At 42.0% G+C, this 26,044-nt stretch overlaps 1 protein-coding gene across 6 annotated transcripts in view; it reads right to left on the bottom strand.

The window, feature by feature from the left end:
- The window catches only part of SHANK2 (SH3 and multiple ankyrin repeat domains 2), a 474,104-nt gene that overhangs the window by 214,546 nt on the left and 233,514 nt on the right, over positions 1-26,044 (bottom strand). For all 6 annotated transcript variants that reach the window (XM_075837984.1, XM_075837983.1, XM_075837982.1 and 3 more), the window contains 2 exons: positions 16,157-16,314; positions 7,361-7,474 (listed from right to left, as the gene is read on the bottom strand). In XM_075837984.1, the coding sequence (XP_075694099.1) occupies positions 7,361-7,474; positions 16,157-16,314 (272 nt within the window). The remainder of the gene's footprint in view (positions 1-7,360; positions 7,475-16,156; positions 16,315-26,044) is intronic.

Below are 26,044 nucleotides of genomic sequence, written 5' to 3' on the forward strand. Positions count from 1 at the left end.
CTGTTTTGTTTTTTAAATTCATCTTATTCTGATTTTACATATTGTATTATGTTAGCCATCAGGGAAGGACCTTTTGTGCAGTTCAGCATGATCTTTCTGGTTAAAGAATAGAATGCCAGATCTACAGTGCAGACTGACACTGAGGTGGTGATGGTGGTGGGGTAATGTAAGCCTGTAGCACATTGACGATTTTTATACCGTTCAGGCTCTGTGGAGAAGCTGGGAGACCCCCAAGGACTCAGTTAAGGTTGTAATTCAAGCATTCGGCATCTGTCACTGGATGTCGGAGCCCTAAGGGGAAATTCTGTTTTAATGAGCAAACAAAAAACATGTAATATTTGTGTTGGCTTCCATTCTTACTGTACAATGCTGTATTACTATCCACGAGATATTTATAGTAATATGAAATAAAGAACCTGAAGCCGCGGTTATTAGTCTATTGATTGCGAATTGATTCTCTTCGTATAAGGAAGGCAATAATACCCTCAGCACATTAATTACTACAAGAGGGAAGCAGCTTAGTTCTGCAAGCAAACACAATTACACTGCTCCTTCCTAATTTAATTATACATGGCTTTAAACTATGAAGAGAGTCAAATCTACGTGTAATACGACCGCAGGAAACGGTAACTTCTCCTTCCACATTCACACAGGACATGGCGATATATTACTACCGCAGCCGTGCAACGTCCCTACATTCTTTATTACGCCTGTGTGGTTATTACATGTGGTTAAATAGTTGGAGGCAAATTTCCAGGGAAGAAAGAAGCAGCATAAAAGATTTTGATTTTTTTCCATACATAAGCAGTGGCGTAACAATCGAGGTAGCGGAGTGCGCGAGCACGACCGGGCCCGAAGGGGAATTGGGTTAGTCCCGGATCACCACAGGCCCTCCTGCCACATTAGGCCCTGTGTCACAGAATAGACAAGGTCCTGGTGCTAAGCAGCGTTTGGATGCTGTGTGCCCGGGTTCAGGACCATGTAATGCCCCTGTCTCCACCCCAACTAATGAACACATTCAATGGCAGCATTATGTATAAGCAATAATAAGATCCGTCAACAGCAGATAGCAACAGATTTAGTTTCAGTTCATTTGTGCACTGTAGAAAACAATCAAAACAAAAAGCTAAGGAGGATATATTGCAGCTATTGTATATTTGATAGTGGCTAAAGATATAGCCAAGGTAGAACTTTAAAGATAATGTTCACAATTGAACAATATTTCGTTTTCTCTAATTAAGTTCAAAATTCTGCGTTGTTTAAATTCCTAATAAATCTTTATAGGGTTTGGACTTCTGTTTTTCTGATCCAGTGCTCCAAATCTCCTGCATTCTGTCTGCCTGCAACAACCACTAGAGGGAGATTACTGCATACTGTGCGTCAATTATAAAACAGTATACAGTGAGCTCCCCCTAGTGGGGTAGTTTATTATTTACCTCTATGTCTATGCAGGGGAATTGGAGCTTTGTCTTAGAAACCTGAGCTCTGACCATTATAAGGCCCTGTTCACACAGAGTATTTTGCAGGCAGAAAAAACTTGCCTCAAAATTCCTTCAGGAATTTTGGGGCAGATTTTGACCTGCCTGCACTTTCTTGCCGCGGTTTTTCGGCCACGGCCATTGAGCACCGTGGGCAAAAAAAAAAACGCAGTAAAAATGCTTTCTCTGTCTCCCATTGATATCAATGGGAGGGCTGACAGAACCGCAGGAAGAAAAAGCATGTTGTTTTTTTTTTTTCCCCACGAGCGACAAAAACCACGAGCGGGGGGAAAAAAAACCCCTCCGCCTCCCATTGAAATCAATGGGAGGCCATTTCCTGCCTTTTCTTGGCGCTGTTTCCAACGCGGTTTCCACGTCAAAATCAGCGCCAAAAAAACTCATTGTGAACAGGGCCTTAATATATATTAAGAACTTAATCAACACAGAATTTTGGATCTACTTCAAATAAAAAAAAATTTTTCCTAAAACTTTAACATTCACTTTAAATTTATTTGCCATTTTTAGGAGGTTCCAAAATCGCTATATTCCCCTTTTTAATTCTGCTCTACAGCAGAGCTGGGATTGCGCTCATGATAGAGAAGACTAAAACAAGGTTGAAAATTCGAGTGTTTTTATTGTACAGCACAAATCGATCAAGGGAGATTTCTGTGCATTGATTGCATGACTAGGAACGAACTGACTGCAGGTCACAACAGAGAATGAAACGATCACAAGTTTTACAATGTTGATTCGGTCATACGACATCGCTCTTCCGTGTAATATCCATATTTATGCTTTATATAGTAACTATGCGCTGGATTTATGGGCAGGCTGTATATTGATGGCAATGCAAAGAATTACAGGGGAAAAATTCTGTGGATTAAATGTTTTTCTTAAAAAAAATATGCAGAGGTTTTTCGGCCGATGCCTCCAACGTCACAGGATCAGCGGCATCATCTGTACCATGTGCTGCCACTCTTTACACACAGCCTACCCTTACTGCCCCCAATAGACAAGAACTGGTTGGAATTTTCATATCTGACTGGAAAAGACGGTTAATGGACTTGCAGTCACCATTGTTTAGGACAACTTTGTTCAATGTGTCAAGTTGAACAAGTTTAATAAGATCCAGCATCAGCTGCTTTCTTATCCAATAAAAATATGGCAACTACGAGTTTCCAATCTGGCTACAACATAAACACTCCCAATGGGTATCTAACAGCCGCCAGTAACGTTGAGCATGCCTGTCCTGTTAAACCTGTGACTTCTTTCTACGTATTTGCAGCATGAAGAACACGTCTCATAAAGCGAATCACTTACACATACAGTAAAAAACAAAACATGCATCATTGTCAAACGTGAAAATCAAATAAAAGCCTGCGGGGTAACATACTGCAGGAGGCGAAGGAGCTGGAGTTCTATTATTGATTAGACCCTCCAGCGAAGTGGGCAGAACTCGCCAGAGATAATCTTTATTCCTTAGATGTCTATCATTCATGCTCCGTAATTTATCATATATACATACAGGGTTAAGTCACATTATTATGAGCACCAGCTAATATCCAGAGTAACCGCCGTGTGCAGCACGGACAGCAGCTAGACGGGTTGAGAGTGACTCCATAAGGTGCTGGTCGGTGGTCTCCGGTATCTGGAGCCACGCTGACTGCAGAGCATCCTACATTTGCTGGAGGGTGCGTGGGGAGGATCCATAGAGCAAACAAGACGATCGAGCTCCCACAGATGCTCAATTGGGTTCAAGTCCGGAGAATTAGGGGGCCAGGGAAGTATTTGGAAGTCTTGGTCGTGCTCTTCCAACCACTGCCGTACATTTCTAGCCGTGTGACATGTCGCATTGTCTTGCTGGATGATTCCATCTACCCCAGGGAAGACAAACCGCATGTATGGGTGGACGTGATCTGCAACGATGGAGTCATCCCCAAATCAGTTCAGAGCGGCAACGTCTATCCGTTCGATGAAGCAGAAAATGCGACTCATCTGAGAAGGCAACCCTTTACCATTTATTGGTGGTCCAATTCCGATACTGCCGTGCAAATTGAAGCGTTTTTTTCCGATGCACCTGTGTTAGCTTAGGAGCAGTGACCATCCGTCTGCTTCAGAGCCCCATTCGCAGTCGGGTTTGCTGAACTCTTGTTTTAGACACACATCTGGGTAGACCCCTGGTTGATTCTCACGGTGAGCTGCTCCACTGTAGAGCGTCGTTCGGCCCTCGCGCACCTTCGTAGCCGACGTTCACCTCTCACATCAATGGCACGTGGTGATCCACAGTTTATACATCGGTTATTCCCAGTGGTGCCATTTGTCCACTCACGATACACTTTCACCACAGCAGCATGCGAACAGTTCAAAAACTGCGCTGTTTGAGAAACACCGCCACCCTTGGCCCGAAAACCAATAATTATCCCTTTTTGCAACTCTGATAAATCGCCCCTTTTACCCATGACAACAAGTGATATGTGTTCAGACAGCCTTATAATCCCACCAAGCCAGCCCACAACATATCTACTTTCGACGTCGGCAGTGCGTAGCCTAGGAAGGAAGTGGAGGTGATCTTAATAATGTGACTCGACTGATATATAAAAAACAATATATATTTTGGTTTGGATGCAGCACCCACTGGCACAGGTGAACTTTGAAGGGTTAACGTTGAGCAAGGTCTCTAACCAATGAGTGAAAGAGAACCTGATGCCCACTGCACTGTCTTCTAAAGTGCCAATCAGGGACTGGAAAGCAACATGCCACAAAACTTCACCGCTCTAAAAAAAAAAAAAAAAGCAAAAAGAAATGCTTTTCATTTGTGATGGTTTTGCAGCATGGGATCGTGTTCAATTTTTTAAGACGTTCCAGGAAATACTCCTAGAACTCTAGGGCCTAACATGTAGATTTCTCGGCTTGCATTTTCTATCCTTTACGTCAGGAGCGTAGAGGCTGCAGTCGCACTTGAATTCTGGAGCTTGAGGGGACGCAAAACGTTCCCCTGCCTATATAAGACCAGTACTATTAAAGACCCTTGATAGTTGGGGGGCCCAGTTAAAGATTTAGCATTGGGCCTAGGAGCTTGAAATTACACACAGCCTTAAAGGGGTTGTCTTACCAGGGACAACCCCTTTAAATTTGTAGCCGCCGTGACAATCAACTTGCAACCCAATCCCCCTCTGCTCTAGGCAGAACCCAGTGTTCTTTATTTTGCCCAGATTGCTCCTTGACGATTTGTTGCGCAGGCCTCTAGGAAAGATGACTGACATTCGCTATGACAGCCATATACACTCACACCAAGCTCTGTCAGATTAAACAAAGAAACTATTGAATTATATTTTTAACACCTTTATCCTTTTAGAAGGGTCATAATGGATGACAACATGTGGCTCGATAATTGGTATAGAACTACAAGTGAAAGCATGCACTGTACGATTATAGCTCATGTTCTATGTTTCTACTATATATTCTGAATAATTCCATAAGATACCAATATGAATATCCCCCAGGCCCCAGTTAGGAGATGCTGCATCAGCCCAAATGATCCGGCCAATCTGCAAATATCGCCTCACATCTCGTTCTACCCGCTCAGTTCTCTGACTGCAAAATGTTTCAAGTGCTGCATTGTGGGTGCACAAAGCCTTTAGGACATGCGAGAGCCTATTAACATCGCCCTTGATAACAAGCAGTTTGCATGGCACAGATTCCTGAGTCAGAAGGTCCCGTTACCCCCTACGCTTTCAACTCTCATCCAACTCCGATCATCTAAATAATGCACAGCGCCTACAGAAACACAGCCGTCTATGTAGGCTAATTACATGCGCAGCACAAACAAGGACAAGGACTGGTAACGAAATAATGACAGAGAAATGACCCCGCGTTTTGGGAATTGTCCTCGGCATTCCTGGCCGGAAGGATGGGAGAATGAAAAAAAAAAAAGGAAACTTCAGACTAATTCATAGTAATGAGAGAGAAATGCTCCACAGTAAAGACAAGATACAAAAGTAGCAAGGCAGCAAATGTTTCCAATTCATTATTTTCCTGTCTGTGATACGAAGCGGACGCTCGGGAGCAATGGAGACGGATCACTGAAAAGTAAAAGAGATCTGAACATCTCGATCCATGGAATTAAGGACCGTATGTGAGGTCAGCATCATTTTTTTGCTCTTGAATCCCAGTAGAGGGAGGAAATGTTTTCTTCTGCCCTTTAGTGGGATCTGTTTCCATTTTGGCAAAATATATGGAATATTGCAAATTCAGCCAAAGAAACACGTTGCCAGCTTCCGTCTGCTGGAATCCAATTTAATTTTTGGCAATAAAACTGAATATACGGAGGGAACACAGTCTACAAATATGGCCGAGTTCTTAGTTTGATGGTACGAGATGTACAAATATCATATAATTGTCAGTGGTCCGTCACAGCCTAGATGTATTTTTCTATCCCTGCCATTCTGCATCATTGGCAATGTCTTCCCCTATCACACCCCCTTATCTTTCATTCCAGCCTTGGCGTGTATGGACTTGGCATTGCTGCAAGCAGCATCGTTTCAGATATCCCTCGCCTCGGCCGAAGAAAACATTTGCAGACAATGATGTAGAGCACCAGGGATGTACACTGAATTATGAGCCCCTACAGCAAAATGAAAATCCCCCCTTTCCCCAAAAGGCACACTCAGCAGCTCAACCTTCCTCCACTCTTGTTCTGCACCCTGGACACTGTTCTTTGTAACCTTCCTATGCAGTGAAATGTGCATCAAGTCTGAATTACTACTGTATGTGCGAACCTACTTATTAAGGGGATTTTCCCACCTAAGTAAAACACTGTAGTGAGGTCTCCACTTGGTCTCCACTTGGCACTTTCCATGCAGCACAGCAGCTACGTAAACTTGGCATGCTATTCGCTAGTGGCCCGGAGCAAAAACTGTCCCTTTCTTGGGCAACCCAGTGGCCGGATGTCCAAGGATCAGCGTGCTATGTTATGTCCTATCGAAATTTCATGAAACATTTAGGTGGCAAAAACCGCCTATTATTTCGAGCAGACAAACACCGTTCTGAGCATGGACTTGTTTAATTGCGTATTTACATCTGCCATTGCATCTTGAGTCTTTCTAGGTACTGTGGGACTACAAGTCTCAGCATGTTTGTGGTATACAAGATACTGAAGTTGCAGAGATCTCTCGTCCGTACATACGCCGGTAGTCTTTGCTACCTTTATTTATCTCACACATTCTTTAACATACATTAGATTCCCTCCGCATGTTATCAAACACCTCCCTCACGTGACAATGGCACATACAAATATGCAACTTCTAAAAATACACCTTAACTATACATTCTCACAAACCATATGATATTATAAACTGCTTAAAGGGGAATGATCACATCGTGCATTTTTGTTTGCATTTTTAGCACGTGTTTTTTGTTTTGGTTGACGAGAAACATGGGAGTTAATCTACCAAAACAAAAATGCATGCTAAAAACGCACCATGGAATCCACCCTAAAGGGACCAAAGGTTCAGTAGAAGAGCCCATGTGTAGCCGATTTGGAACCAATTACTTGCTGCTACATACAATTCTTGTGAAATTGATTCACAAACAACCTGTTACAATTTGTTACCGATACGTCCTATGTTTGCAATGATAATGAGAATAGTTTAGGATACGGTTAAAAGTGAACATGCTCGTGTTCTGTATAAATAGAGCGTGGGCCCTTAGGATCCCCTTCATGGGTTCAAGAGACAAAGCAACCAGATTTCATCCAAATATGCTGTCAAAACTGTCCCGGACCTGGAGCCCATAACAGACACAGAGGAACACCATGGAAAAGCTACAAGTCTACAATATACAACATGGACGTGTTTTCATGGGTATTTCTAAGACGGTCTTACCTTGTCGTCCTTCACTTGGCTTCGGCTGAACTTCTTCCACACATTCCGCGGGGAACCATCCAACGTGGCCCCTGGCATTTCCTTCCCAGAATCCTCCTTCTCCAATGCTTAAAACTGCAAGCAGATTAAAAACCACAAGTTATATCTAACATTCGCCTTAGTTTTACAATAGTTTTACATAGAAGAAATACCAGGAATATTTTCTAGAGAAACATTCACAGACTTGGTGTACATTCCGGCGCAAAAACGCGTGTATTAATTTGGCACTGGGACGGCTTCACCATTAGCACGTGTGAACCCGTGTGTCATCAGCAGCTTGTTCATGGGTTCCAGGAACAATTTTTTTTCTCTAAATGAATAAATGGACCAGGAATACATATCATAACAAACAAGGTAGTAGTTTATAGTTCCATCAGGGGTGACATTATTGGCCTCTTGTGACCAGAGCTCAAATATAAAGGCTGCAATATTTATTGTGTAAAGTACAGTGAAGTTTACCGCTCAGACGGCACTGGTAACAGTCCAATATCATTCAGTATGGGCTCTCTCCCAGAAAAATGCAGTGGACAGTCCGCAATCCAATGAGGGTGTGGATGGTAATTCTTATCCTTGTAGTTCCACCAAGCTCCTTATCGTCTCCCTCCACATTCAAAGAACTGGGTTTCGCCCTTCCGGCTTCCTTTGATGCACCAGAGGAAGCCGGAAGGGCGAAACCCAGGGTCGGGCGAGAGTGTTTGGCGTGCCGCCTAGAAATTTTAAAGATTTTTACTTACCTTGATGCTTTTATTTCTTGTTACTTCTGTGAGTATGGATTAAACTTGGCGTGGAGCAATCTTTTTGCAGAGGGTGTTGCACTATGTGTCTTCCTTTTTCCATCTATTAGAGACATAAGATCCTTTTCCTACCAGGAGTTCTTTGAATGTGGAGGGACGATGATAAGGAGCTTGGTGGAACTACAAGGATAAGAATTACCATCCACACCCTCATTGGATTGCGGACTGTCCACTGCATTTTTCTGGGAGAGAGCCCATACTGAATGATATTGGACTGTTACCAGTGCCGTCTGAGCGGTAAACTTCACTGTACTTTATATATGCTATTTAGGGTATTTGTTGGATCATACCCAATTTAGTTTTGCCTGCTCCGGTCTGAGAGAGATTTTGTGGGTATTTGAGCCAAGAGAAACCACCATTATATTAATATTTATTGTGACACCAACAAAAGACAAAACAGTAACTATAATGAATTAATGGGTGAGATCATTATTGTTGCATAGCCATCAGAACTGTACATTTAGACCCTAGTATGAGTAAGAAATCTCAAGTCTACAATGTCACCATTGTAAGGTTCTTCGACAAGGGTCATGTAAACAAGGGCCGATCAATAGGACAGCCCGTTCATTGGCGCTCGTTTGCTCTTTTCACAAGGAGCAATGCATGGGGAAGAGCGATCGTCACTCCGATCGCTTGTCTCCACATATTTCTATCATGTCGGCAGCATATCTACTTGTTAACACAGGGAGATGTGCTGCCGGCAACAATATTTCAGGCTGCAATCAGTTGATAAACGAGCATTTGCCCGATAATTGGCCCATGCAAAAGGGTCTTTAGGCCAGGGCTACAACTAGACTTTTTGTAGCGCCACTGATTGATTTTAAATCTTGAGTGACAGCTGCAGTCTACAAGATTGCAGGCAACTCAATGTATTCATGTGGACTGCAGCTGTAACTCAAGAATTAAAATAAATCAGTAGCACTACAAAAAGTCTAGGTGTAGACCTGGCCTTAATTTCACCTTTGAAAACATTGTTGTTGTTTTAATAGAAACGTGTATAAGTGTGATTGGTGCAACTTTCAAATGACTTTTTATTAAAAATTATGTTTACTTTTTCAGCGGTTATCGATCACATCTAAGTTATGAACGATCATGCAGCACCTGCTCTCACTGAACCTGTCAGTCCCGCTGACCTTGACGGATTTAGGTCTAAGAGCACGATACAGCTGCTCTGTATACAGGACACAAAGCAGCTGTATCACAAAAAGTAAAAATATTTTTTAATAAAAAGTAATTAGAAAGTTGCACCAAACCGTTTTATAAAAAAAAAACAAAAAACCTTTTCAAAAGGTTTACATAGCCAATTCACATGGTAGACAACAGTGCTGATTTACATATACATTTATATAGATCTAAAATGCATAAATTTGGGTCCTCATATATAAAAATATATAGATACCGCCTGAATTAGGATCGCTAAAAATTCTTTAATTTATTCATATTAAAACTGGGCTAACCTAGCCAAAATGTCAAAGCATCAGGCTAACCAAGCAGGGAACAATCTAGGTAGAGTTCAGCAGGGATGTAGCTATAGCCTAGCCTGCCAAAACATTGCACTCTCTCTAACCCAGATAAACAGACCAAATAAAGCTGTCCCCTGCCTGGACTAGATATTGAGAAAATAGTTTCTCCATCAACGCATTTGTAAGACACCTAACGCGTTTCAACATCACTTTATTGTGTGTCTTTATCTTCAGAGATGCACATTAATTCAGTGCAGGGGCAGCTAGTACACGTTTACGTGTATGTATCAAGCCCCCCTGTTGTGTGGATCGCATCGACGGCACTGATGTCTGACCTTGGGGCGCGCCTGTCAAAAATATTAAAAACGTTTGAGGTGAACTCCACCATATAGATTATAGGTATTAGGTCAGGGACATGCTTCAGTGTCCTGAATTTAGATTCTCAGTCAAGAATCAGGAACTGTAAAGCATCTATTCCCTAATCAGTAAACAAGGCACTCATCTGATCACACCCATATTACTCATCATATAGTGGCATTGGTCAGTGTCCCTTTAGGGTGGCATAAAGGTTTATTCTGAACTAAAGGTGTCGAGTTAAAGGGGGTTATAGAGTTTTCAAGATTGACACAGTAGTCCGTAAGTAGATGTGCGATTAACAATGGAGATATGTGAATTGTTGTCCTATCCTACAGAAAGCACGTATATGAGATATTGTCTTTACGACCAACAGGTTTCACTGTATTCATTAAAAAAAAATCCAACGAGCCTCCCTCTGTAGGATACATTTATCCCAGTTGCCTCCTCGCAATAGGGGGCGAGCCTTCTCGATTCCTTGAAATCTGAGGTGGTCTGGATTACCCAGATGTTTATCCCACATGTGGTGGGAAATCGGGGTCTCTGCTTTTCTCTCCACATCATTCACGTGGTCCCTAATGCGTCTGCGGAATTCTCTTATGGTCTTCCCTATGTACTGAACACCGCAACTGCACGTCATGAAGTAGATCACTTCTTGGGTCTTGCAATTAATAAAGTCATAGATTATAAATGTTCGACCCGAGGACGTATTTGAAAAGGTCTTACCAACTGTTATCGAACGGCAGGCTTTGCATTTTCCACAGCCGTATGTCCCTGATGGGGCCCTAGGCAGCCATGTCTGTTCAACCATTGGTTGTATGTGGCTTTGTACCAGTTTGTCCTTACGATTGCATCTTCTACGGTATGTAATTGCCGGTCTTTCATCCAACAATTCCCCTATATCTGGATCAGCCTTTAAGATCCCCCAGTAGGTGTTCAATATCTCCCTGACTTGCTGGTGTCGTGCATTGTAGGCGCCTATAATTCTTAGGCCTGTATCTTGTGTCCCCCGAGTTTTTGGGTTCAACAGATCATTTCTGTTCCTGGGGAGGGCATGCCGATGTGCATCTTTGAGGACCCAATTGTTAAATCTCCTTTTGAGTTCTGATGATGCTGTTTGGTAGTCAGAGAAATCTGAGCAATTTCTCCATATACGCAGGTATTGTCCCTTCGGTATCCCTTTACGAAGGGATATGGGATGCCAGCTGTCCCATCTCAGCAGCGTGTTTGTCGCAGTTGGTTTCCTATGCATCTGCATATTCAACCTACCTGAGGTTGATTTGTTGATCACTAAGTCCAGAAATGTAATCTTTTCCTCCTATATCTCGGAGGAGAAAAATAAACCGAGGTCATTGAAATTGAGCGGTTTGACAAATTCTCCATAATCTGATTTAGAGCCTTTCCACAACACCCGTACGTCATCTATAAATCTGAGCCATAGTATGATGTTCTTAGTAAATTGCTCCATACAGTCTTGGAACACAATATTCCTTTTCCCACCAGCCCAGGTAGAGGTTGGCAAAGGTTGGGGCGCATGGACTTCCCATAGCTACTCCCCTGAGCTGGTGGTAAAACTTTCTGTCAAAGACCAAGGAGTTGTGTTCCAGCACAAACGTGAGAAGACTTGAGAAGCCCAGTTTTAATATTAATGATAGAGTTTTTAGCGATCCTCATTCAGGCGGTATCTATATATGCTGATTTACATAAAATGATGTAAAATCCCTCATTTATTTACGATTAGTTCAGATTGGATGGGACTACATAATGACGTGCTTTGCTTTCTATCATGCAGGCGCACACATGCTATACATAGTTTGACTTGCATACACGGTATGTACTACAAGACATCCAAACTAGATGCTAATTAAAAGTCACCTATAGATTGTATAGGAGAATCTGGTGCCAATTAAGAAGGAACTGGTGTTTGCTATACGTCCAAGCGCCACACTAATTAACAGCAGCGTTAATAGGGATCTGTATGTATGTACATTTATTGCTAAACACATCCATAGAGGGTGCTAATTTAGAAATGAATAATTATCCAGACCATATGCAAAAGCATAACCTAATGTAAGGTGAATTAAGCTGCCTGTAGTGCAATGATAACTGCTTTGCTGGTTCTTTCAAGACATTGGTGGGATTCGCAGCTCCGGGACCCCCATAGATTTGTCCTTCTGATATGTTTGAATCATCCATCTGCTCTATAATGAAAAATTGAGCAAACGTCCAATATACTTTGTGTTTTTTCATTCCTTACCATTTCAAGATCTATATTTGCTGTCAGTGAATAGGAAAATTCCTCACAACGGAGTCTGGTAACAGGACTGTCTGACTGGATACATTGTAGCAAATAGCACGGACTACAGGCTGCTACATTGTGAAAAACTATCAGATTGAAGATAGAGATTTGTTCTCCTGAGGTCTTTAGCGCAAAGATGATTTCCTAGGCCGCATACAATTGACAGCAAGCAGAGATCTTGAAACTGTCATAGAACTAAAGCAAAGTATACTAGAAAATTGCACTTTAATCATCTGATTTTTAAGCGGTTAACTGCGCTGAAACCTCTGGCAGTACGGCGCTCATTAAAACTGAAGCCTACAGAGCGAAAGTTGCTCCTTTCAGCAGCTGTCTGCTTGGACTAATATGAGGGGGGGGGGGGTCCTGACCGAGGGACAACCCCCACTTCATTACTTCAAAAGGCATATGGAAAGAAGGGTGTATGAAGCAACCCCTGGCAAAAAACATATGTAGAACCAATTGTGAACGGGGCCTAATGAGCCTCATGTATTGAGGTATTGCCTACAGCAACTCTCACAATCCAGCTGTTATATTCGTCAGTGAAGGTGAGACAATGTAAGACAAGAACCTTCATCTACAATAGTCGTCAAACATGAGGCCTGTTACTGCCTGCTAACCACCACGGAGGTCCACACTTTATTATTAGAAACTGGACTAAGTTCCATCTCTTTAGCAGAACATTCCCTGCAGTAGAACGTGGTCTCAGATGCTGGGACAGAGCCGTGCAGCATGCTAAACACTAGGACTAATCGCCTTCATTATCTTTGCATGGTTAGCAGTCTTTTAATCAGTTCCGCCATGTTTTCCGATTCAAACAGTGGAATAATTTTACAATCTCGGCGCAATGGGAGAAATAATTAAGAATTACATATAGAAGCTATTTATCAAATGTATGTGTTTAATATAGTTATGTGTTGGAACTTATATACTGATTGAAAGGGTTCTCCGATTTGGACAATCCCTACTTTCTAGAAGAATCCCTTGTTGATAAGATAATCACAAAGTGTCACCCCGTCCCCCCCCGCAATCACTTGTAATCTGTGGGGAAACCTGGCAGTAAGGCCTCATGCACACAACCATGCTTTTGCGGCCGCAATTTATCCGCATTTTTGGGCATAAATTGCAGACCCATTCATTTCTACGGCCCCATGCACACGACTGTGGTTTACACAGATCCGTGTCGGGGGCTGCAGATTCGAACAGCAAAAATTCAGGACAAGTCATTTAACGGTCCGGATTTGCACATTCACCAGTACTGGTGAATTGTTGTGGATCCGAGAGTCCAGATGACACGCGGAGGCATAACAAATGTTTTTTGGGATCTGATGAACCGCAACAGACCAGTGGTTTTGCAGACCACAAAAGCAATGCGGTCATGTGAATGAGGACTAAGTGTTCAATTTTCCTGCAGCGACACCATAGGGGAAATTAAGCATTACACAGTGCCCATTCATATCAAAGGGTTGTCTCTGTAATGCAGGAAAAGACAGGTACTCCAAAGACTCCATTTGTAACCTCTCCACTCTGGGAAAGAGATGAGGATCCTTAACAGAGGACCCCCCACTATTAACTGCAAATTCCCTAATAGGGTGTATGAAAATGGGTTTTCTAAACTGGTTAAACCTTTTTAATAAAAATGTGATACTGCAATCTGCTAGGATTGTATAAAGTCTGAACATTGTCTGATGCAGCTTTGTGAGTACCAGTTTGGCACGCGCAGCAATGGTCATCTAGGATTGAGGGCACTTGTGGTTTTAACAAAAGCAGAAGAGTAATAAGCTGTGCAGCCCTGAAAAGGGAAACAAGATGCCATCGTCCTAACTATCTGGGTAGCTGGCAAAGTCGCTGCTATGGGGCCTAAAGGCTGTGTGTGCCCATCTCCACTAAGAGGTGAAGTTCATTATACCTGTGGACAATGGAAGGGGCCAAAAATGTAACGTAGATCATTAAAAGACCAAGGTAAAGGAAAGACATAGGGGACAGAGTGGAGATCAAGAACCCATACTATTAGGGCTTCGTTCACATCTGTGCTAGGGCTCCGTTCCGACTGATCTTTCCGTCGGAACGGAGCCCTGACAACAATAGGTTTCAGTTTCCATCACCATTGATTTCAATGGTGACAGATCCGGCGCCAATGGTTTCCGTTTGTCTCCGTTGTGCAAGGGTTCCATCGTTTTGACGGAATCAATAGCGTAGTTGACTACGCTATTGACTAGCGACTATTGACTAAACTGGCCATACTCTTTAGATCACTGTCGGCCGAACGACAACTTTTCTTCCCGACTCCACCATACACATGTACGCTCGGCTGGCAGTTCATGTGTTTTCAATAGGGCGAAAGTCGCTGCCAGACTACTCTGAAATTAAACGTGCCCAGTCCTGCTCTCCCCTGTCATCTGCTGTCGGAGAGTCAGGATGCCACCATACACATTATTAGTGGCAAATTATATTATATTTTATCTCCCTATAGCACAGCAAAGTTCCTGTAACCGGACAGTATTCCCGCATCCTTTTAAAGGGACGACTCTCAGGAGAGCGTTATTGCGTTTCCAAATTTTGAAAATGGAAGTTTATTGACTAGCAGATTACATTGAAGTGTTTCCGACCTTCATGTAAGTGAGGAACTGAAGATGTAGGGCCCACTGTCTCTGATAGGTTCGGATATGGTCTAAATTTCTATAACTGGAATAACCCTTTAAGGTGTGCAGTAACTAAGGGGTCGTGGGCCCCCACTGGCCATGGGTCTCCTGGCACTGTACTACTGCCCAAGTGGTCAATCTACGCCTGCCACTGAGGAGCCTGAAGACCCAAGCAGAAATTAGCACATTAGGGGAAAATAAAACATTCAAGGCCAACCTTTGTCTAAATAGGCTTCCTAGCACTTGAACGAAGGGTAGGCATTGAGTTTTTTGTTATTTATTTGCTGGAGGCATCAACCATGAGATCATTGAAATCTTAAATATTAATGAAAACATTCATTTTAGCATAAATGGTTAGAAGTCGTGTGTTGATTCTTGCGAGGGGTGGGCTGCTTGGCGTCCTGAAGCAGGTTACATTTCTGAGATCCCGTCATTTTACAATGTAACTGATGGTCTGTTAATCAAACAGTACACTTCATTTCATTAATCAAGCCCTAATCTGCCAAAGCCATCTGCTAAAAAAAAAACAAAAAAAAAAACACAACACATCAAGCTGCATATTTTCTCATTTCCTTTCCAAACCGCTCATTACACAAGACAGCTCTGTTCTATATAGCAGCACCAGCTATATATAAGACGGCCTATAGAACAGGGGGTGACATGGAAAATGTAAGACCTGCAGGTCGCACAAGGGAATAAGAGAGGTTATCTGAATTCACTGGAATGTTTTTAGACTATAGGTCTGGTGTAAACGCAAAGGTTTACCCATGAGCCACTGCGTGTTCCCGATGCTTTTTCACTATAATTAGGTCGCTTGCTTAATACAGCGGAATAATTGGGTATAATTAGAACGCTTCCAAGAAAACAAAAACGTTCCAACTGATCCAAATTCCAATGACTGGTGGTGAGTAGAATTATCTATTGGGAATCTGTGGTAGACTGAAATCCACTTATTTTCCCATCAGAGGCTTCAGTTGCTGCAATATCCTTCCCCCATGCTGTACACTGCAGCTCTGCTTTTTCAGATAGGCTGCTGTTGAGAAACCAATGCATAGAGAGCGGATTCCTATTACAGTAAGGACAGAATGATGATACATTAAAAAATAACTAAAGTACCAGTGAGATAATGATGGACAAATAAAAAGTGAAGTACCTGAACAAAGAAGAAGGTGCATTCCCAAAAAGAGTTAACTCTTTAGATATCTTACCCCTTATCCTGTCGCCCTTGTGGAGTGGAATTTCGCCTTCTCCTTGAGGTTGATACGGTTTTACCACAATAAAATGCCTTCCGGGTAATGCACTGTACAACTTGCGTTTTGGACCTTGATAATCCACAGCAGTGGCCACCTCCTTGTTGGGACCAGGACTAAATACAAAAACAAAAAAGTGTAATTATATATATTCTCCTATGTGACGGCATGTTCTGAAATCTAAGGATACAGCTAGAAATTATTATATATTTATAAATAAAATTGGTTTCAAAAGGTAAATTTTCATCCTTAACCCCTTCCCGCTTTGGCCACTTTGGACCTTCCTGACAAAGCCTAATTTTTCAAATCTGACATGTTTCACTTTATGTGGTAATAACTTCGGAATGCTTGTTTTCTCGTGACACATTGGACTTTATGTTACTAGCAAAATTTGCTCAATACATTCAGTATTTATTTGTGAAAAACCCCAACATTTAGCAAAAAATTGCAAAAAAAATTGCATTTTTCTAAATTTAAATGTATCTGCTTGTAAGACAGGCAGTTATACCACACAAAATTGTTGCTAATGAACATCTCCCATATGTCAACTTTATGTTTGCATCGTTTTTTGAACATCCTTTTATTTTTCTAGAACGTTACAAGGTTTAGAACTTTAGCAGCAATTTCTCACATTTTCAAGAACATTTCAAAAGGCTATTTTTACAGGGGCCAGTTCAGTTGTGAAGTGGCTTTGAGGGCCTTATATATTAGAAACTCCCAATAAGTCACCCCATTTTAAAAACTTCACCCCTCAAAGTATTCAAAACAGCATTCAGAAAGTTTCTTAACCCTTTAGACGTTTCACAGGAATTAAAGCAAAGTAGAGGTGAAATTTACAAATGTACTTAATTTTTTTTTGCAGAAATTCATTTTTAATCCATTTTTTTCTGTAACACAGAAGTTTTTTCCGGGGAAACGCAACTCAATATTTATTGGCCAGATTCTGCAGTGTTGAGAAATATCCCACATGTGGCCATAGCGTGCTACTGGACTGAGCAGAGGCCTCAGAAGCAATGGAGCAGCTAGTGGATTTTGGGGTCTTCTTTTTATTAGAATATATTTTAGGCACCATATCCGGTTTGAAGGGCTCTTGAGGTGCCAAAACAGTGGAAATCCCCCAAAAGTGACCCCATTTGGGAAACTACACACCTCAAGGAAATTATCTAGGGGTATAGTGAGCATTTTGACCCTACAGGTTTTTTGCAGAAATTATTGGAAGTAGGCCGTAAAAATGAAAATCTACATTCTTTCAAAGAAAATGTAGGATTAGCTAATTTTTTCTCATTTCCACAAGGACTACTAGGAGAAAAAGCAACACAACATTTGTATAGCAATTTCTCCCGAGTAAAACAATACCGCACATGTGGTCATAAACGGCTGTTTGGGCACACGGCAGGGCTTAGAAGGGAAGGAGCGCCATTTGGCTTTTGGAGCTCAAATTTAGCAGGAAAGACGAGGCTGGACGGCAGCACGGAGGGCTTAAGGGAAAGCCTCCATGACTGCCATAGGAGGAAGAGGGAGCCAATAAGAAAGGAGATGTTAGGGGAGGGAAAGGAGGAGACGGAGAGGGGACATGGGGGAGGTATCTGTTCCTCCCGCTGTTTTCGGCATTGAGCCGGAAGCAGCGGGAGGAACAACAGGTAGTGAACGGAGCTCCCACCCTAAATTGGGGGGTAAATTTGGGATTAGGGTTGTTGTGTGTTTTTGTTTATTTCACGGTTTATGATGTATGATTATGTAACTTGTGTTTCTCATTTTCTTTGGAGTAGGTTCGGATGTCATGGCAGCTGGCGGGGGGAGTCCTTGAGGTTTGTCATTACAAAATGGTGGGGGGGGGTCGCATCGGGGGTATGCGTCACCCAAAAAAGGTATATCATTTGAAGACTTCATCGGGTGTTATCCCTTTGAAGTGGCCTTCTGGTGGTTGTAAGCCATCTGCAGAGGTGAGCGGTGCCTCCGAGCTGGTTTACGGCTGGAGGTAAAGAGTTGGTGGTGGTTTGCAGATGGCTAACTTAAAGGAAATCCGGTTTAAATGGCTTCAAGGACTTCCCCTGTTCTGTTAAAGTGTTAATAATGTTGATTGTTATTTCTGATTCTGACCCATGTTGGGTCATGTGAATTAGAGGAGGAATTCTCCGGTCGAATTCCTAAAGGAGTTATCCGAATGTTTCGGATTAAAATTGCATTTAATAATGTAATTAAATAAACGGCTGCTGTGGCCATTTCATATCCAACCTCGGTTGTCACGTGTCATTATTGGGTGGTGGGCAGAAAAGGGGTGAATAAAGTTAAAGGTTTTTAAATAACACATGACTCTACTTAGGCCAGTCATGGTTTGCGCAGGCCATGTCACACTTGCAAGGCCCCTGAAGGACCAAAACACAGAAAACGCCCAAAAAGTGACTATTTAGGAAACTACACCCCTTGAGGAATTCATCTAGGGGTATAGTGAGAATTTTGACCACACAGGTGTTTCATAGATTGTATTAGAATTGGGCAGTGAAAATAAAAACAATCCTTTTTCTTCAATAAGACGTAGTTTTAGCTAAAAAAATATTTCATTTTCTCAACAAATAAAAGGAAAAAAATAACCCCAACATTTCTAAAGCAACTTCTCTGGAGTACGGAAATACCCCATATGTGGTCATAAACTGCTGTTTGGGCACACGGCAAGGATCAGAAGAGAAGGAGCGCCATTTGGCTTTTGGAGCACAGATTTTCTGGATTGGTTTCTTGAAACCATGTCGCTTTTGCAAAGCCCCGAAGGTACCAGTACAGTGGAAACTACCTAAATGTGACTCCATTCACGAAACTGTACCCCTCAAGGCATTTATTAAGCATTTTCACCCCACAGGTCTTTTCCATAAATTATTGCGCTGCGGATAGTGCAAAGCAAGAATTTAAATTTTTCCCTAGATATGCCATTTCAGTGGTAAATATATAGTGCCCAGCTTGTGCCACTGGGGACACACCCCCCAAAATTTGTAAAAAGGCCCCCGGGTATGGCGATGCCATATATGTGGAAGTAAACTGCTGTTTGGGCACGCTGTAGGGCTCAGAAGGGATGGAGCACCATTTGGCTTTTGGAGCATGGATTTTGCTTGGTAGTAGTTTTGTTGTGAGTTTTACTGGTATTTCAGTTTACAATGTGGGGGTATATGTGAGCTGGGCAGAGTATATCAGGGGCATAGTCAGGTTGTATACTAATGGGGTAAAAAAAAACAATAAAATAATCCATTGATATTTGTTACGCTGTGAAGCAATCCTTTCTGCACAGGCCAATCCCCCTTTTGGTCCACACTCTGCACCTTTGCAGTTTGGGGAATTTTGCTAGGAAGTGTTGTCCTGGTATAATGGGCACCCTCGCTTCCAGCAGATATGTTTGGGCTCTACCCTTCCTGGTTCCCTAATTTTAGGGCCTTGATGAATCGCCTCTTGAAACAGAAGAAATATTCCCCCCGGGCCGGAAGAACTGCATATTTGTCTTTCCTGACTTATTGGGGCCTTAGCTTATTTTATTTTTTCATAGACGTAGTGATATGAGGGCTGTTTTTTTTGCGGGATGAGCTGTAGTTATTATTGATACCATTTTGGGGTACATACTACCTATGTAGTGCAATGTATTAAATCTGTCAGTCATTCACTGACAGCAAGCCGATTAGGCTTCGCCTCCGGTCGGGGCCTAATCGGCTTCCAAATGGCAGATCAGGAGGCCATTGCTAGGCCTCCTGTTACTATAGCAGCTTTGTCGGCAGCCTTGTTGCCTGATTGCAGGGCAGAGCTGCTGATCTGCTGCGAATCACTAAGATGCAGCGATCGCTTACGATCGATGAATCTAAGGCGTTAATGGCAGGGATTGGAGCTAGCTCCGGTTCAAGCCATTACAGGTGGATGTCCGCTGTAACATACAGCGGACATCCACCGCTGATGACGCTGGCTCAGCTCCTGAGTAGGCGCCATTTTGCAGACGGCTACGGAAGCCTTTTAGGCCCCGTCTGGAAAGTTTCCGTACTAGGCAGAACAGGAGGCCACTATTAGGCCTCCGGTTGCCATTGCAGCTACCGGCACCCCGGCAATTTCATTGCTATGGTGCCAACGAGCAGCACACACCTTAAATACAGCGATCACTTTTGACCGCTGCATTTAAGGTGTTAATGGCGGGGATCAAAGCGAACTTCGGTCCCTGCCATTACAGCAGGGTGTCAGCTGTAAGATACAGCTGACATCCAGGGATGATGGCACCGACTCAACTTTTGAGTCGGTGCCATCCGTTTGTCGTAAGTATACGACAATTTGCGGGAAGCACTGGCTTTCCATGACGTATACTTACAACAAATGTCAGGAAGGGGTTAAAGTGTAACTAAACTTTAAAAAAATGACAAGTCAGAAGTTTTGATCGGTGGTGGTCTGAGCACTGATCAACTTTCTATTGAACCCGTACACCACTTGCTCAGCTCAGAAAGACAATCAGAAATGAAGCAGCACAGCGCTCTCCCGAGCACTTCTGCCTGTTTTAGCGATCTGTGAGGATCTGCGTGCTCTGACTCCCACTGGTCAACACCTCTATCATGTTACTGAGATGTCAAAAGATTTTAAAAAAAGTTTAGTTACCCTTTAAAGATGATCCGTTTCTCATGCATTATATGTTATTACAGAGCTGAATAAATATTCACTACAAAAAAAAATCTAAAAACAAGCTAGGAACAGGTGGTTTCAATGAGGCATGAGGTACTTTGTGCCACACCAGTTTTTAGGGAATGTTCAGGCTGAATATCGGGTCACACCGGAAACCAACTGAAATAATGTCTAATAAAACCTATTTAATAAAGAAGAACATGAACTTAGAAAGTAGTGCCTGTAAAATGTTACATTATATGATGAATGGGATGGGATCAATGGTGCATGACTAGGTGAATAAACATATAGGGTTGGTTTAGATAAAAGAATTTAATCAATTTTCTTGTCCAAATGTTATTTTATTTTATTTTTTGCTAATAATAGAATTGGATCCCAAAAGAGGAAGGAAATCTTTTTCCCTCTGCAGAGATTCAATCATTTAAAAAAAAAAAACAAAACACAACTCGGTTTATTGAATAAAGTTTGGTGCAATATACACGGGAATGAAATAAGGCTTCGTTCACATCTGCGCCAGGACTCCGTTCATGGGTTCCATCAGAGCTTTCCATGAATGGAATCCAAACAAAAACTTAACCATAGGTTTCTGTTTGCATTATCATTGATTTCAATGGTTCGCATCCAGTGCAAATGTTTTCCCGTTTGTCCCCGTTGTGTACGGTTTCTGTCATTTTGACGGAATCAATACCGAAGTCGACTGCGCTATTCATTCCATCAAAACAATGGAACCCTTACACAACAGGGACAAACGGAAACCATTTTCACCAGATCCGTCACCATTGAAATCAAAAGGTGATGCAAACGGAAACCTATGGTTTCCGTTTGTTTCAGTTTGGATTCCGTTCATGGGTACCCCTGACAGAAAGCTCAGACTGAACCCATGAACGGAGTCCCGACACATGCTTCCTAAACAGTACAAACAATTCAAACAGTTCTGCGCATGTGTCATTTATAACAAATATTGTGGATAAACAAAATTAGAAGCGAGAACAGGACAAAAGAATTTATCAAGTATAAGATAAGTAGCCATGCAAAAATGTAAAATGCACAACCATATATATCAATATTCACCCTCAACCTAGCCTCCCTAAACCAGAAGAGAGTCCTGCTCACAGATACCCCAGAAAGTAAAGAGTCAATGGAGACTCGCACCACGTTTTCCAGACTTTGATGAATTTTTGAAGGAAAACTCTATTTTTGCAAACCACTTTTTCAAATGGAATAGTAGCATTAACCAATTTCCTCCACTGATTGACAGATGGGGGCTGATCCCAACATCCATCTAATCGCTATCGCCTCCCTGGCGAAAAACAGTGTCTGCCATAGGAAGATGCGCATGTGGTATGGCCATATTGATTCGTCTAGGATACCCAGCAGGCATACCTTGGGGGTATTCGGTACAGGAATCAAGAGGATACTCCAATCACTTTTTTTGGGCAAAAAATATGGATGTGCGTACAAACCACAAATATGGCTGATTGCGCAAGTCCTTAAGCGGAACTGTATGGAGTATTAAAGCAGATACGAAAGCTGGGAAAGAAGCCATAGAGGCTAGACAAAAAGTTATGGCTGTGTTCTTATAAATAGCTTATTAAAGATCGTTCTGCACTTTACTCAAAATGTAATCTGCATATATTTACCTTCCAGTCATTTAATACTGCCAGATGTATAATATGTGAAGTGGTTCATTCCTCTCATTTTAAAGGCAAATACATATAATATAGAAGTGTTTCTTTTCAATTTATTTTCCAATAAGTATTCAGTGAAGCATGTGCGCACGGAGAAAAACAAATGTATTAATAATTAAAATAAAAGGAGAATAAGACCGAGCCCTTACAGTGACAGTTATTACAAGAGGACCCCGAGGCCAACAGGTAGAGAGTCGTAGGCTTATCTGTTGGTAGGACCGGCCATTATGAGAATTTCCTTGGTGACTACATAAACATTAAAAAAAAATAAAACAAAAATAATAATAGTAATAATAATAATAATAATAAAAATATTGGGGCCTAGCTAGTCCTGGCACTCATAGGAAAGGTGGTCATTCATGCACTGACTTTTCTATTGAAAAGTTTTACTATGTTTAAGAAACAATTCAAATACCCTATTAGAGCATTGAGTTAATCCCACCACAAAAATTAACAAATTTATGGACTGGTCCCCGTGCCAGAAGCCTGTTAATTTACATGCTGACATTGATGGCACTGCGAGCGCCTGCACGCAGCGCCGTGGGCCGGATCGACTTGTCACACTGACAGCCCGATCCTGTACTGTGACAGGGAAGAGAAGATCCCCGTCACTTAAAAACTCTGAACACAGCACTCACAGTGTGTTACCAAATACAGTAGAGTTTTTGAGCAGTTGCTAGGGAGTACCGTGACGTAATTTTTATTGAACAAACTACCTTTAAAAAAAAAAAAAAAAAGAGCATTAAAAAAAAAATCTGCTGCTAGTGAATGACATCACAGGAATGACATCACAGGAATGACATCACAGGAATTTCCTGTGCAGAGAAAGATTGGAGGGATACAGAGAAGATATGATCGAAGTGTTCTCTGCATGTCTTACCATTAGACCAAGGTAATCAGCGATCTGTATAAGGGGACTGTAGGGAACACATAGATGGTGTCCCCTACTAACCTGTGGCCCTTTAGCACAAAAATAATTAACTAAATTATAAATACAGTAAAATGTAAAAAAAAATCAAATGAGAAAAAAAAATTAAAATGTAAATAAAAAAAATCTCCCCCACAAAAAAGAGAACACCTATCCGAACCCACATGCAACGATTTTAGACATTCTGCGCAAAACGAACGTATTTTGCATGGGCGTAATATGTTTGCGTCACACAAAGTATGAACGCCTAAGCAAAAAATTATTACCCCAGCTACCAATTTTAGTCTGTTTTACCCTGGCTCCATCTCCTTTTCCCCCCGTTAATAAAAGATTTCTGTTCTGGATGATTATCCCCCATGTACAGAGGCTGCATCTAAAGCTAAGGAAGGGAGATACATTTAAAAGGTAATTAAACTTTCAAACTTCTGACATGTCATAGTGAAATGTCAGAAGTTTTGATCAGTGGGGGTCCGAGCACTGAGACCCCCACCGATCGTTAGAACGAAGCGGCAGAAGTGCTCGGGTGAGCTGCTTGGTTTCTTATCGTCTTTTCTCGGAAAGCCGATGTAGCGGGGTACGGAAAGAAAGTCAACGAACCTGTACACCGGTACATCGGCTTTCCGAGTGCTTCTGCAGCTTCATTCTAGCGATCGGTGGGGGGTCTCAGTGCTCGGACTCCCACCATTTAAAACTTCGGAGATGTCACTATGACACGTCAGAAGTTTGAAGGTTTAGTTACCCTTTAAGACTAAAATAGAGTTTATGTTCCCTGCACCATATCGACATCATACGCTACATAATGTACACATTTGCCATCAATATGCACAGGTGAATTAAATAATTTATTCTGGAGGTAAATACTTTTTATTGAACAAACTACATTTAAAAAATAAATAAATCTGCTGCTAGTGAATTTACCCTTAGGAATGCAGCATCCCAAAAGATCACATTTTGCTCTGGGCATGAAGGCCTAAAACATCCCCAGACATGAAAGGATTAATAAGTGGGGTCTTCCATTTATGACCTCCATCTCCTAGCCAGAGAAGAGAGCAGACACAAAGGGCATCTCTCTCTTCTACTGGAGGACCTGGCATGTCCATACATTGAATAGACCTCATTCATTTCTATGAGCCTTGTGTAATGCATAATTTCTCCTGTGGTGGTGCTGCAGGGGAATTGAAAACTTTCTGCCTGGTTCCCCCACAGATTACATCTGATCGCTGTGGGTCCCAGCAGAAATTTACTTTCGAGGAGCCCTTCTAACAAAAAGGATTGTTGAAAGTGGACAATTCCTTATGTGACACCCAATATTTTGGGCCAGAAATGTGCTTAAAGTAGCAGTCATTTCCCATCCCTCATGAGGTTGTTAAATCCAAACAAAGAGCATATAAAAGAGAATATAAAACCTGTGCTCCATTTCGATGCGTGGTGAAAGGAGCAATGAGAATGAAAAATTAAACAAGACCGCATCACTTCTGCCTGAAATTTAGGTGTTCATGCACACAACGTTTTCTTCTGTGTCCTATCCTATCCTATGCGGTCAGCATTTTCCAGTTGTGAAAGGGACAAATCAACAAAAACAGGCATCTCTTTAAGTTATTTTAAGTGATTCAGTGCACTGCAAGTTAGCAGATTGCCCGGAGAAATACTAAGAAATCTTTACTCCCCAAGGATGAGGAAAATGTGTATTTTGCGTGCTACAATGAGAAGATCTGCATATTCTGAGGAGTTTATTTCCCAAAAGCCTCTGGGGGACCTCTCTCTACATAATATAGCTGGCTGTGACCTCCATATTTATTCTTCCTTTTACCAGAAAATTGCAATAACAAAACCCAACTTTATTAGAAAGTGTCCAAATATCTAGAGAGCGTAACATGTGAATGGCAATTAAAGGAGCTGACCAAGGCAAAATGCCTGATATATGCATCTGCCTGCAATGTTTATGTAAGTGCCTGGAGGATCTCACCCGCTAGCTTTTACTTGTCCTATAAATCTCCCCTGAAGAGTTTGCGGCCAGGTGATGTAGCAGAGGCAGAGGGGGCACCCGAGCTGATTTTATAAGGTCAGTATTTGAGACCGAGCGGTCATTCGTACTGCACATGGGAGATTGTGGGCATATCTATGCCAAAGATCAGATCATTTTCTTTCAACAATGTCTTAAAGGGACATTATTTGGGAAATGTATTGCCTATATTTAGGGCTCATGCACACACCTCTGTTTTAGGGATTGGAGTATGAATCCGTAATACGGCACCCATGGAAATCCATGAGTCCACACTGAACCTCCGATTTCATACAGAAGTGTGACATGTTCAATCGAATGCTATATTGCAGAGGCATTCTTCCCTAGAAGCATAGTCTAAAACGCAATATGAAGGCACCATAGAGGTAAAAATGGTGGAGAACCCTAGGAGTGTCCTCCCCAGTAGAAAACCATAAGCCGGAAATGTCCTTATGCTAAAAGGGTCTAACAACAATCTAATGTGTATAACGAAAGTCTGTTTGGAGCAACAAGGAGCAGCTTGATGGATTTTAACATGCTTGATAATTTATTTATCCTGGAGATAAGCGGAGCTACGTTTGTGTGGCGGCTGC

Source organism: Rhinoderma darwinii, chromosome 9 (genome assembly GCF_050947455.1).
Source record: "Rhinoderma darwinii isolate aRhiDar2 chromosome 9, aRhiDar2.hap1, whole genome shotgun sequence".
In the NCBI taxonomy this organism is placed as follows: Eukaryota; Metazoa; Chordata; class Amphibia; order Anura; family Rhinodermatidae; genus Rhinoderma; species Rhinoderma darwinii.